Source organism: Pecten maximus, chromosome 9, assembly GCF_902652985.1.
Source record: "Pecten maximus chromosome 9, xPecMax1.1, whole genome shotgun sequence".
NCBI lineage: Eukaryota > Metazoa > Mollusca > Bivalvia > Pectinida > Pectinidae > Pecten > Pecten maximus.
The window spans coordinates 4,883,677-4,903,295 of NC_047023.1; the positions used below are offsets into that span (position 1 = coordinate 4,883,677).

The following is a 19,619-nucleotide window of genomic DNA, read 5'->3' on the forward strand; positions in this document are numbered from 1 at the left end:
AAAAGGCTAGGTTCTGGTGACCTTGGAAGGTATCAAAAGGCCAGATTCTGGTGATTCTGGTGACCTTGGAACGTATCGAAAGGCCAGATTCTGGTGACCTTAGAACGTATCAAAAGGTCAGATTCTGGTGACCTTGAAACATATCAAAAGGCCAGATTCTGGTGACCTTGGAACATATCAAAAGGTAAGATTCTGGTGACCTTGGAACATATCATAAGGTCAGATTCTGGTGACCTTGGAACATATCAAAAGGACAGATTCTGGTGACCATGGAATGTATCAAAAGGTCAGATTCTGGTGACCTTGGAAAGTATCAAAAGGTCAGATTCTGGTGACCTTGGAACAATTCAAAAGGCCAGATTCTGGTGACCTTGGAATATATCAAAAGGCCAGATTCTGGTGACCTTGGAACATATCAAAAGGCCGGATTCTGGTGACCTTGGAACATATCATAAAGCTAGATTCTGGTGACCTTGGAACATATCAACAAGGGGAACCTACTTATGAAATTTGAGAAAGATCCCTTCAGTACTTTCTTAGAAATAGCGATAACAAACTTCAACTGTCAAAATCCAAGATGGCTGCCTGTCGGCCATGTTGTTTTCAGATTGGTCTCAAAATGCAATATGCATAACTAATGCAATATGCATAACTAGGCACCAAGGGGAACCTAGATATAAAATTTGAGAAAGATCCCTTCAGTGCTTTCTCAGAAATAGTGATAACAAACTTCAATTGTCAAAATCCAAGATGGCTGCCTGTCTGCCATGTTGTTATCCAATTGGTCTCAAAATGCAATATGCATAACTAGGCACCAAGGGAAACCTACATATGAAATTTGAGAAAGATCCATTCAGTACTTTCTCAGAAATAGTGATAACAAACTTCAATTGTCAAAATCCAAGATGGCTGCCTGTCGGCCATGTTGTTTTCCGATTAGTCTCAAATCGCAATATGCATAACAAGGCACCAAGGGGAACCTACATATGAAATTTGAGAAAGATCCCTTCAGTACTTTCTCAGAAATAGCGATAACAAACTTCAATTGTCAAAATCCAAGATGGCTGCCTGTCGGCCATGTTGTTTTCAGATTGGTCTCAAAATGCAATATGCATAACTAGGCACCAAGGGGAACCTCCATATGAAATTTGAGAAAGATCCCTTCAGTGCTTTCCCAGAAATAGTGATAACAAACTTCAATTGTCAAAATCAAAGATGGCTGCCTGTCTGCCATGTTGTTATCCGATTGGTCTCAAAATGCAATATGCATAACTAGGCACCAAGGGGAACCTTCATATGAAATTTGAGAAAGATCCCTTCAGTACTTTCTCAGAAATAGCGATAACAAACTTCAACTGTCAAAATCCAAGATGGCTGCCTGTCGGCCATGTTGTTTTCCGATTAGTAACTCTCAAATCGCAATATGCATAACTAGGCACCAAGGGGAACCTTCATATGAAATTTGAGAAAGATCCCTCCAGTTCTTTCTCAGGAATAGCGATAACAAACTTCAATTGTCAAAATCCAAGATGGCTGCCTGTCGGCCATGTTGTTTTCCGATCGGTCCCAAAATGCAATATGCATAACTAGACACCAAGGGGAACCTAGATATGAAATTTCAGGAAGATCCCTTCAGCACTTTCTCAGAAATAGAGATAACAAACTTCAATTGTCAAAATCCAAGATGGTTGCCTGTCGGCCATGTTGTTTTCCGATCAGTCCCAAAATGCAATATGCATAACTGGGCACCAAAGGGAACCTACATATGAAATTTGAGAAAGATCCCTCCAGTACTTTCACAGAAATAGCGATAACAAACTTCAACAGTCAAAATCCAAGATGGCTGCCTGTCGGCCATGTTGTTTTCCGATCGGTCCCAAAATGCAATATGCATAACTAGGCACAAAGGGGAACCTACATATGAAATTTGAGAAAGATCCCTTCAGTACTTTCTGAGGATTAGCGATAACAAGAATTGTTTATGGACGGACGGACGGACGGACGGACGGAGGGACGGAGGGACGGACGGACCACGGACCACGGACGCAGGGCGATTTGAATAGCCCACCATCTGATGATGGTGGGCTAAAAAGCTAGATTCTGGTGACCTTGGAACATGTCAAAAGGCCAGATTCTGGTGACCTAGGAACATATATCGAAAGGCGAGATTCTGGTGACCTTGGCACGTATTGAAATAATTATGTGTATAATGAAATCAAACCATGTTATCAGTAGAAAAGAAAGGCTAGACATCTGGAATCTGAGCAGAAGTGTAAAATCAGAGTGACAGATTTTAAAGTTACAAGATTTGATAGAAGACTACACAGTACCACACAGAAATCACACCAGAACACTGTGCTAGAATTTACCTCAAACTTTAGATGACGTTTAATCTAGGAAAAAACGTTCACAAGGAAATAAGTGTCTACTCAAATCTAATTGGCATTATCAAAATCAAATTACTTGATTTTTGGTTTTTGCGGTTTCTTGGGTTTTTTTCTCTCTAAAACTTGCTAACTCTCCCAGTTTGGACTCATTCTAAAATTCAGATGTTGTCCCATAACACAATTTGGCCTCTTTAGAAGGTTTGGTTATGATTGAATCACAGCTAATTATTCTATTGATAAGTAGCTCTGATTAAGATTTAAATATTAGAAGGATACATCTTTAATTTTGTAATTATTTGGAGATATCACCAACACGTCAATCATTTTTTACATTGTTAATTAAAACAGGGATGTGTTCAAACAGACAAACATACACATACATACAAATATAACAATAAAATTCATTAAAGTATTCGAAAAAATCAAAAATAACAATTAGCTAATAATAAAAAAAAATAACCAAGATATGAAAATATTTGTTAGAACAAAAGTATGGGATATTGGTGGAGAATCGTCCCTGGCTGTCAACGTTCTGGGAGAATGATCTTATCTTTTACTTGATGGAAATTTGAAGTCCTTCAGTAAAATCGTAAGACATATCCAGTATAATAACACATTTACTATGAATGTCCAATGACAAAAGTCACATCACACATGAAGTTTTACTGTTCATGAGACTAAATTATTAATACAGTAACTGACAGACTACAAAGAACAATGTGTTGTAGATCTAACAGAGGGCCTTATATATCAATACACCAAGTTTCGGTGATGACTTGACAAGTTTTACTGTTAGACACTCAAGCACGGTTTAAATCATAGTATAATAAAATCAAGTCATCTATAAGGTTCTATTCTGAGACTTACCACATTAGTACCCCTGCCAGTCTGTGAGTAGGCCCCAGATCCAGGATGTGTGGGGGTTGAAGCCCCTGTCTGGGGGCTGGACATTCCTGAGGTCATTCCACTCTGCTGATTGTCAGACGGAGCTTGCACCACAAAAAAGTCAGTGGTACTTCCCTCGGAAGGATTGGGACTGTAACCATAAGTTTTAGCATCTTAGCTAGTAATTATATCCTAATCAGGCATCAAACATATATAATACATGTATTCAACAAATATTCAGTTACAGTCCAGTTCAGTTCTGACAATAATGGCTAAGTGAAGGATATAAAGATCCAGGATGAAGCGTACTGTTGATGAGATATTTTAGGTGTTTCCTATCGAGAGGCTGAATTATTGGGAACACCTGTACATATGTATTTAGATACCAGACGATCCCACTTTCTATATGATCTATTTTGTTCACAACAGTTAATGAATTACTTACATTATTGATGTTATTTTATCCACTGAAAAATCAACTGACATGAAACACAGCAATAACCTTATCTGATGACAGTGACCTACTTTCTGATGACAGTGACCTACTTTCTGATATACTCTATGTCCATCTCATTGTCATCCTCCATCCAGGATGGTGGATTTAGTAGATGACCAATGTCAAGCTCTACGACATCCTTTTGTGTAGACAGCACCAAGAAGCTAGAATTGGCCTGAAAATACAATAACAAGGTGAAGGTCATGGTTCAAGGACATCAATAGGATAATCTAGACTCAGCTGTGACACAGCCTCATAATACTGAACACTTTCCCAGGAAAACGTCTGTCAACGTTGTCAAATCTGTCAACAAAATTTCATGTACAGTAAAAAAAACTGTCAGATGCCTGCTCCTGTTGACCTGGATTTACAACTTAAGAAGATCTGTCATAATCAAAACAAATGTAGCATTTTAGTTATTTCTTAGTATCAGACTCTCTAAAGGTCAACACAGGTCAAACACTCTAAAGTTCAACACAGGTCAAACAGTTTAGTAGACTGAGGGATCCTGGTACAAGTTCAAAGGTACTAAAGGGTCAGAGGTCATACCAAAGTTAAGTAAAGGTCAGCAAGGGCCAATCCAAAGTTTAGTAAAGGTCAGCAGAGGTCAAACCAAAGTTAAATAAAGGTCAGTAAAGGTCAATCCAAAGTTTAGTAAAGGTCATCAGAGGTCATACCAAAGTTTAGTAAAGGACAGCAAAGGTTAAACCAAAGTTAAGTAAAGGTCATAAGAGGTCATACCAAAGTTAAGCATATCAAGTGACCTTAATGACATGCTATAAAGATCAATTTATTGTCAATATAAATGCAATCTGGGTGATAGATGAATATCCTATTGTGCCAGCCAGATTGCATTTATACTTACAATAAATACAATCTAATAAACATTTAATTATTAAATAATATATGGTATGAATTATGAGCTAATTGAATTATGAGCTAATTGTGTTGATTGGTTCCCGAGATATGAGGTACAAGTATAACCTTTAAAATCATGTTTATAGAAATAGGTGGTATGATACTACACTGTATGGTGTGACAATGAATTACATGTATGGTGTGAAAATGAATTACATGTATGGTGTGAAAATGAATTACATGTATGGTGTGACAATGAATTACATGTATGGTGTGAAAATGAATTACATGGCATGAAAATGAATTACATGCATGGCATGAAAATGAATTACATGGCGTGAAAATGAATTACATGCATGGCATGAAAATGAATTACATGCATGGCGTGAAAATGAATTACATCCATGGAGTGAAAATGAATTACATCCATGGGATGAAAATGAATTACATGCATGCTAGTTCTGTGAATAATGGCACTTTTATACACAAACTTATTAATACAAAAGTGATCAAGCGTGACCTTTGACCTTTTAACCTGGTCCAATGAACACTGGAACATGATCAGGATACTGTGCTATGATGAACTAAATCTGTTCAAGGGTTCATGTGATAAGGTTGGGACAAATTTACTCACTTATCATACATATATACAAAGAAATTCCTTTATTATACATATGGTGTGCAATAAAGAATTACTGAAAAAAATATTTAATAAAATATTGATGATATCATCAATGAAATAAAGATAAATAAATTGTTTAAAAAGAAGATAAATAAATGTATTGAGAAGCAAAGTGAATGAATGAATAAATGAATGAATGAATGAATCAATGAATGAATGAATCAATGAATGAATCAATGAATCAAAGAATGAATCAATGATTGAGAATGAATCAATGAATCAATGAATCAAAGAATCAATCAATCAATCAATCAATGAATCAATGAATGAATCAATGAATCAAAGAATGAATCAATGAATGAATCAATGAATGATTCAATGAATCAAAGAATGAATCAATGAATGAATCAATGAATGCTTTAAAATCTTCAAGAATCATGCAAGCATGCAGAAGAAACAAAATATGATTTCAAACTTATTACAGCAAATTAAGACAATCAATGTATCTGCTTTATAAAACATTGATAAGCCACAAATTACAGGTCGCCTATCAACTGGAAACAAAGACAGATTATCTCACATAAATAGCATGCATGCTGTAACCATATTAAGTGGAGAATTGGAGAAAGATTAGGATTAAAAATTCAGGCCACCATGAGAAATATAGCAACAACAAAATACAGGTTTACCATCTCCTCTTACTGATGGTATATATCTGGTGTATAAGAATGACCTCACCTCTATATCTAGTATTTCTCTGAAGCTCTAAGAATCACTGTGCCTGTATATCTAGTATTTCTCTGAAGCTCTAAGAATCACTGCGTCTGTATATCTAGTATTTCTCTGAAGCTCTAAGGATCACTGCGCCTGTATATCTAGTATTTCTCTGAAGCTCTAAGGATCACTGCGCCTGTATATCTAGTATTTCTCTGAAGCTCCAAGAATCACTGTGCCTGTATATCTAGTATTTCTCTGAAGCTCCAAAAATCACTGCGCCTGTATATCTAGTATTTCTCTGAAGCTCCAAAAATCACTGCGCCTGTATATCTAGTATTTCTCTGAAGCTCTAAGAATCACTGCGCCTGTATATCTAGTATTTCTCTGAAGCTCTAAGAATCACTGCGCCTGTTTATCTAGTATTTCTCTGAAGCTCTAAGAATCACTGCGCCTGTATATCTAGTATTTCTCTGAAGCTCTAAGAATCACTGTGCCTGTATATCTAGTATTTCTCTGAAGCTCTAAGAATCACTGCGCCTGTATATCTAGTATTTCTCTGAAGCTCTAAGAATCACTGCGCCTGTATATCTAGTATTTCTCTGAAGCTCTAAGAATCACTGCGCCTGTATATATCTAGTATTTCTCTGAAGCTCCAATAATCACTGCGCCTGTATATCTAGTATTTCTCTGAAGCTCCAAGAATCACTGCGTCTGTATATCTAGTATTTCTCTGAAGCTCTAAGAATCACTGCGCCTGTATATCTAGTATTTCTCTGAAGCTCTAAGAATCACTGCGCCTGTATATCTAGTATTTCTCTGAAGCTCTAAGAATCACTGCGCCTGTATATCTAGTATTTCTCTGAAGCTCTAAGAATCACTGTGCCTGTATATCTAGTATTTCTCTGAAGCTCCAAGAATCACTGTGCCTGTATATCTAGTATTTCTCTGAAGCTCCAAGAATAACTGCGCCTGTATATCTAGTATTTCTCTGAAGCTCTAAGAATCACTGCGCCTGTATATCTAGTATTTCTCTGAAGCTCTAAGAATCACTGCGCCTGTATATCTAGTATTTCTCTGAAGCTCCAAAAATCACTGCACCTGTATATCTAGTATTTCTCTGAAGCTCTAAGAATCACTGCGCCTGTATATCTAGTATTTCTCTGAAGCTCTAAGAATCACTGCGTCTGTATATCTAGTATTTCTCTGAAGCTCTAAGAATCACTGCGCCTGTATATCTAGTATTTCTCTGAAGCTCTAAGAATCACTGCGCCTGTATATCTAGTATTTCTCTGAAGCTCTAAGAATCACCGCGTCTGTATATCTAGTATTTCTCTGAAGCTCTAAGAATCACTGTGCCTGTATATCTAGTATTTCTCTGAAGCTCCAAGAATCACTGCGCCTGTATATCTAGTATTTCTCTGAAGCTCTAAGAATCACTGCGTCTGTATATCTAGTATTTCTCTGAAGCTCTAAGAATCACTGCGCCTGTATATCTAGTATTTCTCTGAAGCTCTAAGAATCACTGCGCCTGTATATCTAGTATTTCTCTGAAGCTTAGAATCACTGCGTCTGTATATCTAGTATTTCTCTGAAGCTCTAAGAATCACTGTGCCTGTATATCTAGTATTTCTCTGAAGCTCTAAGAATCACTGTGCCTGTATATCTAGTATTTCTCTGAAGCTCTAAGAATCACTGCGCCTGTATATCTAGTATTTCTCTGAGGTTTAAGGATGACCTTGTCTCTATCTTAAGTATTTCATTGAGGTTTAAGGATCACATCATCACCTAGCCCCAGTAATAACTTAAGGTAAAAAGATCACCTCACTTCAGGCCATTGTACACTCTCTGAGGTTTAAGAATGAACTCATCTCAAATCCACTCAATGTTTGTCTACCAATCAGACAACAGAGATCTATAATACTCATTATTATACCTTATGTAAGATTCTCACCTTATTATTGGTCAATTCCTAATCACATGACCTGAAACAATATGCAGTGTCAGAAACAGCGGTCAACATTGCCGTGGGATATTGCAATGTTCCCCGCTCCGCCCGAAAACGCACGATTGTTTCTTACGGAAAATCCCGAACATTGAGAAGGGAGACAATTCTTACAAATGCAACAGTGACACAGACAACTTGTAAACATGGAGCAGACGTCCAAGAGGTTTGCCTCAATATTTGAGGAGGATATCGATAAATTGATATCTATTCGGTATAATAAAATACATAGTGCCCTTGTCTGAGGGGAATATGGAGGATTGTTTCCCCTCGCCTATCGGCTCGGGAAGATAATGTTCCCTCGGGCAAACAATCCTCCATATTCCCCTCAGACAAGGGCACTATTTATATAATGTTCTCTCAACCAATCAGATAACAGAGATCTATAATACTCAATGTTTTCTCCACCAATCAGATAACAGGGACCGGTAGCACTGAATGTTTTCTCCACCAATCAGATAACAGCTAACATTAAATTTTCTCCACCAATCAAATAACAGGAAACTATGCCAATCGATGTTTTGTCCACCAATCATGTAACAGAAGAAGACCACTCACCCTAGTTTTAAAAAGTGTTACCTTCAAAATCAACCAAAACCTTGATGTGTTCCTCGCCCTCATTCTTGTAATTAAAATCACATCACCATAATTTTTTCTCCCTTTTTTTTCAAAGAAATTATATGCACTATTTGGCACAAAAGGAAACTTATTTAAAATTGTTCTTGTGGATAATGCTGTATACTGACAAACAAAGGTGATGTGACTTTGTACAAGATTACCCGCCATACAAAGACATGGTCAAGATATTGAAAAGAAAATTGATAAAAAAAAAATAAAATCCTCTTTTGAAGTTTCAGTCACTTACATCTATAACCGGATATATATTCTGTAAAATGAAAGTCTGCAATTAATAGTACTTGCCATTACTGGGCAACAGCATTCCAGCTCTACTAATTATCTAAATTCAGATACAATCAATATCCTGTCCAGGGCCTTGGTGTGTTTCTACTCTAACTTTTTACATCTCAATAAAAGCATTTGGTATACATTTCCATAAATATAGAATCAATATATTGTTTCAAAATAAATCTTATTCCCAATTCATGAACTTGTATATATGTACTGTTGATATTTATCGGTATACATGATGTGTTGTACAGATGACAAACTGCCTCAGCAACCCTGTGATTTATGTTTTGAGATCAGTGTCATTGTTCTAATTTCTATTATATTAATTACAAAGATTTGTATCAGTAGTTTTCTTCAATTTATGTGTATGTTAACAATTTTCAAAACTAATTAGTGCCCATATACAATCTTATAAATAAAACCAAACGTAACTTAATTTTTTAAATTGTTGTGTGTATTTTTACATTTCATTTGTTTAGTGTTGTTTTGTTTAATACCCCTTTCATCACCATCTACTGACACCAATGACCTGTTTAAAAGTGTTTACTGGCCATTAATAATATAATAATGATAATAAATTAATGACATTTTAAACTTCACATCTGCTTTTTTAATGTTTCCATTAAAGTTGCAGCTGTGATGATCAACTAAACCTGATGGTAAATTGTGATTTCTGGTGTCTGTATTTCCTGAAAGCATGGGGAGATAACTCTTACAACAAAAGCTGAATGAAATGATTATGACCGATATTTCCATTAATTTCCTATAAACAGATCTACCTTTTCTGATTCTGATATCAATATTACTCCAGACATATCCATTTTTTTCCATTTGAGTGTGAAGATTTTGAAAAGTGAAAAAAAAAAAAAAAAAATTACATGACAATGTCGTTTCAAGGTCAAACCTTCTGACAGAAGAGTATGACACTAAACCACAACCTGGCCATTCAGGAAATGTCTAGAATTAACTATGTTAGGAGTTACATGGGTTAATTTATGTTATTGATACATATTGTTTTAGTTAAATACAATCTAATCAGAACATTGACACGGTTATCATTAGGATTTTGACATATATGTATATCTGATGGCTACAGTACATAATATTTATATCTATTATGTAAATGAACTGATTATAGTTCACTAATAAATAGTTGGGTAGGTAATACATTTATCCAGAGTAATAATGAAGTTTCATAAATAGATTTGATGACTATTTTGTCATTTATCTACATTAAAGCACTTTATCATGTACATCCCACATAATCAACGAGATATCTGAGAACCACAGGCCAATGGTGAAATAATATGTCCTCTCGTTACTCAGGAAACACAAAGAAATAAAAATTCTTGCTCTTAAGACTTGATCTAGAAACAAAATATGAAACAATAATGTAATGTTTCCATATGAAGATTTTACTTCAGACTTGTTTGAAATCTAATTTTCTAGTTTTTTTGTTTTTGTTTGTTTGTTTGTTGTTTTTTTTTGGCTTTTAAAAGAGGTTTAGAACATTTCACCAGTGGACAAAGACATGGGGTGTCTCGGACTTAACGTAAGATACTGGTCATGAGATTTGTACTTCATCAATGGAAGATAACGAGGAAGGACCCTAATGTGTTTCAAAGACATATCAAACATGGAACAGATCTTCTCCCCAAACGGACATATATTTACACCCCCTCCCCTTAAAACTTGGGACATGTTTGTTGGATTAAGGTTTCTTAAAGGCATGAAAAATTAACGACTGAAGAGAAAGCAGATGCTTCTAAAAAAATATCGAACCATGAATATTTGAGGCACAATTTGAAGGTGTAAATTTTATTTAAAGCATCAAGCACACATCTACAATACATTTACAAAAAGTCACAACTGGCAATGATAGGATAAAAGTGACTTTGGGGAGGTGTCAAGATAGAGATCAGAACGGGCCTAAAGGCAAGTAAGCATACATCTACTGAGTACAACTCTCATGAAGTATATGTGTATAAACCACAAGTTAGAATAGTATAGAACTGTGAAATAAACTCACCTCCAAATAGTCAACCTAGTTAGAATATCACAATATACAATGTTTTATTACCGTCAATCATATCTGCCTGATCATCTATAAACCATAACTATCTTATCATTATAAATCGTAACTATCTTATGAAAATCTATAAATCGTAACTATCTTATAATAATCTATAAACCATAACTATCTTATCATTATCTATAAACCGTAACTATCTTATCATTATCTATAAATTATAACTATCTTATCATTATAAATCGTAACTATCTTATCATTATCTATAAATCATAACTATCTTATCATTATCTATAAATCATAACTATCTTATCATTATAAATCGTAACTATCTTATCATTATCTATAAACCGTAACTATCTTATCATTATCTATAAATTGTAACTATCTTATGAAAATCTATAAATCGTAACTATCTTATGAAAATCTATAAATTGTAACTATCTTAGCATTATCTACAATCGTAACTATCTTATCATTATCTATAATGGTAACTATATTATCTTAATCTTAATCTATAAATGATAACTATCTTATAATAATCTATCAATCGTAACTATCTTATCATTATCTATAAATCGTAACTATCTTGTAATAATCTATAAATCGTAACTATCTTGTAATAATCTATAAATCGTAATTATCTGATGATAATCTATAAATCGTAACTATCTTATCGTAATCTATAAACTGTAACTATCTAAATCAAAATCGGCTATCTTACCATTGGCTATAAATGGTGTATATTTTCCTTAATATTACAGAAAATCACCTAGTTTTGTGAATACAATCATTATGATATCGATGACATAATGGTGAGGATCGATATAAATTCATGATATGAGGAAAGCTGCAAACTTGTAAATTTAATATAATGTAGTAATGTACTATGAAAATGAAGTATTAATACGTTATATTTTACGTAGTAATTGTATGAAAACGAAGAATTAATACAAGTTTTAGTTAATATATGTTCCCATCGTCAACTTCTCAAACAATACAAAATTCACAATGCTTTAACAATATTTGGGTAATATAGTTTATAAAAAAAAATAATTAAGTTCAAATGTCAAACATGATATGAAAAATAGCTAACTTAAGTTGTTAAAAACCAAATACCACATTCAAAACAGTATGCTAATTTGCTAAATAAATCATCTGAAATAAATAGCTTTCTAAACTCAAATTCTTGAAAATGTTTTCTTTTATCGAAAATGCAATTATTAGTAAATGGTAACCAAGGATATAATATGCAGGTGGTGACATAACAATGATGAATTAAAGAAAAACATGAGAGTAGATCGTGATGATGGGCCGGCCCACTAAAGTAGACATTGCAGAGTTTATTAACACATCATATTCAACATTCCAGTATTTTTTTCGGAACACACAACAATACTGGTAATAACCAACAAGCATCAATTCTATATAAACTTGAATTACCATACTTTTATTTATATATTAGTCAGCCTACACTGTATACAGTACCTATATATTTATATATTAGCCAGCCTCCACTGTATACAGTACCCATATATTTATATATTAGCCAGCGTACACTGTATACAGTACCCATATATTTATATATTAGTCAGCCTCCACTGTATACAGTACCCATATATTTATATATTAGTCAGCCTACACTGTATACAGTACCCATATATCTATATATTAGTCAGCCTACACTGTATACAGTACCCGTATATTTATATATTAGTCAGCCTACACTGTATACAGTACCCGTATATCTATATATTAGTCAGCCTACACTGTATACAGTACCCATATATTTATATATTAGTCAGCCTACACTGTATACAGTACCCATATATTTATATATTAGTCAGCCTACACTGTATACAGTACCCATATATTTATATATAAGTCAGCGTACACTGTATACAGTACCTATATATTTATATATTAGTCAGCCTACACTGTATACAGTACCTATATATTTATATATTAGTCAGCCTACACTGTATACAGTACCCATATATTTATTTATTAGTCAGCCTTCACTGTATACAGTACACACATATTTATAAATTAGTCAGCCTACACTGTATACAGTACCCATATATCTATATATTAGTCAGTGTACACTGTATACAGTACCCATATATTTATATATTAGTCAGCCTACACTGTAAACAGTATACCCATATATTTATATATTAGCCAGCCTACACTGTATACAGTATCCATATATTTATATATTAGTCAGCCTCCACTGTATACAGTACCCATATATTTATATATTAGTCAGCCTACACTGTATACAGTACCCATATATCTATATATTAGTCAGCCTACACTGTAAACAGTACCCATATATTTATATATTAGTCAGCCTACACTGTATACAGTACCCATATATTTATATATTAGTCAGCCTACACTGTATACAGTACCCATATATCTATATATTAGTCAGCCTACACTGTATACAGTACCCATATATTTATATATTAGCCAGCCTATACTGTATACAGTACCCATATATTTATATATTAGCCAGCCTCCACTGTATACAGTACCCATATATTTATATATTAGCCAGCGTACACTGTATACAGTACCCATATATCTATATATTAGTCGGTGTACACCGTATACAGTACCCATATATTTATATATTAGTCAGCCTACACTGTATACAGTACCCATATATCTATATATTAGTCGGTGTACACTGTATACAGTACCCATATATTTATATATTAGCCAGCCTACACTGTATACAGTACCCATATATTTATATATTAGTCAGCCTACACTGTATACAGTACCCATATATCTATATATTAGTCAGTGTACACTGTATACAGTACCCATATATTTATATATTAGTCAGTGTACACTGTATACAGTACCCATATATCTATATATTAGCCAGCCTACACTGTAAACAGTACCCATATATCTATATATTAGTCAGCCTACACTGTATACAGTACCCATATATCTATATACTAGCCAGCCTACACTGTATACAGTACCCATATATCTATATATTAGTCAGTGTACACTGTATACAGTACCCATATATTTATATATTAGTCAGTGTACACTGTATACAGTACCCATATATCTATATATTAGCCAGCCTACACTGTAAACAGTACCCATATATCTATATATTAGTCAGCCTACACTGTATACAGTACCCATATATCTATATATTAGTCAGTGTACACTGTAAACAGTACCCATATATCTATATATTAGTCAGTGTACACTGTATACAGTACCCATATATCTATATATTAGTCAGCCTACACTGTATACAGTACCCATATATCTATATATTAGCCAGCCTACACTGTATACAGTACCCATATATTTATATATTAGCCAGCCTATACTATATACAGAACCCATATATTTATATATTAGCCAGCCTACACTGTATACAGTACCCATATATCTATATATTAGCCAGCCTACACTGTATACAGTACCCATATATTTATATATTAGTCAGTGTACACTGTAAACAGTACCCATATATTTATATATTAGTCAGCCTACACTGTATACAGTACCCATATATTTATATATTAGTCAGCGTACACTGTATACAGTACCCATATATTTATATATTAGTCAGCCTACACTGTATACAGTACCCATATATTTATATATTAGTCAGCCTACACTGTAAACAGTACCCATATATCTATATATTAGTCAGTGTACACTGTATACAGTACCCATATATTTATATATTAGCCAGCTTACACTGTAAACAGTACCCATATATCTATATATTAGTCAGCCTACACTGTATACAGTACCCATATATTTATATATTAGTCAGTGTACACTGTAAACAGTACCCATATATTTATATATTAGTCAGCCTACACTGTATACAGTACACACATATTTATAAATTAGTCAGCCTACACTGTATACAGTACCCATATATTTATATATTAGTCAGCCTACACTGTATACAGTATACCCATATATTTATATATTAGTCAGTGTACACTGTATACAGTACCCATATATTTATATATTAGCCAGCCTACACTGTATACAGTACCCATATATTTATATATTAGCCAGCCTACACTGTAAACAGTACCCATATATTTATATATTAGTCAGTGTACACTGTATACAGTACCCATATATTTATATATTAGTCAGCCTCCACTGTATACAGTACCCATATATCTATATATTAGCCAGCCTCCACTGTATACAGTACCCATATATTTATATATTAGCCAGCCTACACTGTATACAGTACCCATATATTTATATATTAGTCAGTGTACACTGTAAACAGTACCCATATATCTATAAATTAGCCAGTGAAGTCTGGTTGTGCATTTTTTACAATTTCCAGTCTGTATACAATTTCAGAAAACAAACCTTCACACCATCCTGAAAAGTCAAGTTTGGACATCCTTACTTCACCTAATAATCTGAGAAAATTTCACCCAAGGAATCTGGATGTAGCTATAAGGTTAATAATGTTTGATTTCTAGTTTTACATGATCACAGTTTTACATGATCACAGTTTTACATGATCAGAGATTTTACATGATCACTGTTTTACATGATCACAGTTTTACATGATCACAGTTTTACATGAGCACAGTTTTACATGATCAGAGATTTTACATGATCACAGTTTTACATGATCACAGTTTTATATGATCACAGTTTTACATGATCACAGTTTCACATGATCAGAGATTTTACATGATCACTGTTTTACATGATCACTGTTTTACATGATCACAGTTTCACAGTTTACATGATCACAGTTTCACATGATCACAGTTTTACATGATCACAGTTTTACATGATCACAGTTTTCCATGTTATTGTATCCTTTACGTGACATGAAGTCAAACATTTGTACGGTAATTACTAAAAACAGTCTCACAGATCTCATCGTCTACAGGGACATCAGTAATGTAAGCTTTAGTACAAAATCTGTTACAGCTTGATTGTACGTTACCTGGGACACATGAACATTCCTGCTTCCATCCTTTATTACTTGAACAGACATAGTTATTGCCTCCTCATATACAATGGAGACTTATGATTCTGTTTACATTGAATCCATCCCCTGCCCCAAATAAGGTATTTATGTATTAAAACAAGATGGCTGCCGCTAGGTGTTTGTAGCCTTATTTCCTAAGTACAATTCACATTATCATATCAGATCTATCAGACTGGCCCCGATAAAGTATATATTGCACGTGGCCCTGCTCGAGCATTTATAACCAACATGCAGTGAATATTACCTGATTGAGGGCAAATGCCGTAATGATATCTTGTTCCTTGTGGATGATCTTCATAGGATCCCGTATCTTAACGCTTCCGTCTGGAACATCTGACTGACTGACAGACTCCTACAACACATTACATACGTTAAATTTTCTCTATACAAGTATAAAAGCTGATCATATTACCTATATCAGTACTTATACCAAAACATCAACAGGTAAAAGAAATTGTACTGTCACATGAATTTCTCAATATACTGTAAACTCTACAAGAAAAACATGTTTCAACTAGCATGCTGGGTATTACTTAGGCAATACATGTCCCTTACCGGCCCCCAATAATAATAGGAAGTGAGACTTGACCCCAAAACTCAAAACTTGATCTGTAGCTCTGTATTCATACCAGAAACATGGCTGAGAAAAGTGTATTACAACTGATGACTATAATCCAACCTTACCTCCATGTGTGGAATCTTTTTCTTCCTGTAGATATATCGGATGAAGATGTCTTTCAGCGCACTCTGTTTCAGCAGGTGGAACCATAGTCTTTTGATCGGCAGACAGACATGGTTGTCACTGTAAAGACATCAAACCAGCATATAACAAGATGGCATTGTATATTGCACAGGTGATGCTGGGATAGTTTGGTTTGTTTTGTTTTTGTTTAATGTCCTATTAACAGCCAGGGTCATTTAAGGACGTGCCAGGTTTGGAGGTGGAGGAAAGCCGGAGTACCCGGAGAAAAACCACCGCCCTACAGTCAGTACCTGGCAACTGCCCCACGTAGGTTTCGTACTCGTAACCCAGAGGTGGAGGGCTAGTGTTAAAGTGTTGGGACACCTTAACCACTCGGCCACCGCGGCCCCCTATAGTCTGCTGGGATAGAGCTTCCTGTCATCAACCCAAGCGAGAAACTCAGAAAATCATTAGAAAAGGGTTCAGTATAACAAACCCTTAGCGCAGCATGCTTCTGTACTATAGATGGGAGACAGCATAGTAGTATACTGTATAAATCTAGAAGCATGAAGGCATGCATCTTCTCCACACATTGGGATTAAAGCTGCACTCTATTACGTAGCTCATTAGAGTATTCATGTAAAACATTGCTGTACATTGTTACAACATTCCAATGATGTCAAAATTTTTACATGCTCCGCGTTGTCTGTAGCGACTAACACGAAGTCTACATTTTGTGTTTTCTACATTAATCTTTTGTTTTTTCAAAGATTAGCTTATAAACAAGAGATCCCTGAAGAATGATAGTGACTATTCGGTACATAGGTAAAAATCTATATCTATATCCCCTCACCAACTCGTAGTTAGGGGATAACTAAAACAGTATACAGTGACTATTCGGTATCCCCTCACCAACTCGTAGTTAGGGGATAACTAAGACAGTTGATACAGTGACTATTCGGTATCCCCTCACCAACTCGTAGTTAGGGGATAACTAAAACAGTATACAGTAACTATTCGGTATCCCCTCACCAACTCGTAGTTAGGGGATAACTAAGACAGTTGATACCGTGACTATTCGGTATCCCCTCACCAACTCGTAGTTAGGGGATAACTAAGACAGTTGATACCGTGACTATTCGGTATCCCCTCACCAACTCGTAGTTAGGGGATAACTAAGACAGTTGATACCGTGACTATTCGGTATCCCCTCACCAACTCGTTGTTAGGGGATAACTAAGACAGTTGATACCGTGACTATTCGGTATCCCCTCACCAACTCGTAGTTAGGGGATAACTAAGACAGTTGATACCGTGACTATTCGGTATCCCCTCACCAACTCGTAGTTAGGGGATAACTAAGACAGTTGATACCGTGACTATTCGGTATCCCCTCACCAACTCGTTGTTAGGGGATAACTAAGACAGTTGATACCGTGACTATTCGGTATCCCCTCACCAACTCGTAGTTAGGGGATAACTAAGACAGTTGATACAGTGACTATTCGGTACATAGGTGAAAGTCTATCTATATATCCCCTCACCAACTCGTAGTTAGGGGATAACTAAGACAGTTGATACCGTGACTATTCGGTATCCCCTCACCAACTCGTAGTTAGGGGATAACTAAGACAGTTGATACCGTGACTATTCGGTATCCCCTCACCAACTCGTAGTTAGGGGATAACTAAGACAGATGATACAGTGACTATTCGGTACATAGGTAAAAGTCTATCTATATATCCCCTCACCAACTCGTAGTTAGGGGATAACTAAGACAGTTGATACCGTGACTATTCGGTATCCCCTCACCAACTCGTAGTTAGGGGATAACTAAGACAGATGATACAGTGACTATTCGGTACATACGTAAACGGTGAATTCTGAGGCTGTAACAACACTTGGTATTTGGACTGCGGGACACCTGTTATCACATCCAGCTGAAGGCCAGCGATGAAATCCTCCGGAGGTCCAGCAAACAGCTCCAATTTTCCCTGTAGGACTTCCATCCACTGCTCCAGAGTCTTCAACACTGTGTGCATAAGAGTGGAGCAGATAGGGAGCTCTGGAAAGAAACACACTGACTGTTATATCATTGTAGACATTTATCCTCATCTGACAATACATACCTACCCTAACAATAGACACCTACCCTAACAATACATACCTACCCTAACAATAGATACCTACCCTAACAATAGATACCTACCCTCACCTAACAATAGATACCTACCCTAACAATAGATACCTACCCTAACAATACATACCTACCCTAACAATAGATACCTACCCTAACAATATATACCTACCCTAACAATAGATACCTACCCTAACAATAGATACCTACCCTGACCTAACAATAGATACCTACCCTCACCTCACAATAGATACCTACCCTAACAATAGATACCTACCCTAACAATATATACCTACCCTCACCTAACAATACATACCTACCCTAACAATACATACCTACCCTAACAATATATACCTACCTTGACCTAACAATAGATACCTACCCTCACCTAACAATACATACCTACCCTAACAATAGATACCTACCCTAACAACATATACCTACCCTAACAATATATACCTACCCTCACCTAACAATAGATACCTACCCTCACCTAACAATACATACCTACCCTCACCTAACAATACATACCTACCCTCACCTAACAATAGATACCTACCCTAACAATAGATACCTACCCTCACCTAACAATAGACACCTACCCTAACAATAGATACCTACCCTCACCTAACAATAGATACCTACCCTCACCTCACAATAGATACCTACCCTCACCTAGCAATTGATACCTACCCTCACCTAACAATAACTACCTACCCTCACCTAACAATAGACACCTACCCAAACAATAGATACCTACCCTCACATGACAATAGATACCTACCCTTAACAATATATACCTACCCTGACCTAACAATAGATACCAACCCTCACATGACAATAGATACCTACTCTCACCTAACAAT

At 35.4% G+C, this 19,619-nt stretch overlaps 1 protein-coding gene across 1 annotated transcript in view; it reads right to left on the reverse strand.

Annotated features, from left to right (window-relative positions):
* The window catches only part of LOC117334673 (dmX-like protein 2), a gene marked incomplete in the record, with an annotated part of 79,632 nt that overhangs the window by 16,100 nt on the left and 43,913 nt on the right, over positions 1-19,619 (reverse strand). The window contains 7 exon segments of the mRNA XM_033894429.1: positions 2,370-2,393; positions 3,255-3,423; positions 3,819-3,943; positions 8,833-8,853; positions 16,179-16,286; positions 16,619-16,736; positions 18,486-18,681. Of these exon segments, the coding sequence (XP_033750320.1) occupies positions 2,370-2,393; positions 3,255-3,423; positions 3,819-3,943; positions 8,833-8,853; positions 16,179-16,286; positions 16,619-16,736; positions 18,486-18,681 (761 nt within the window).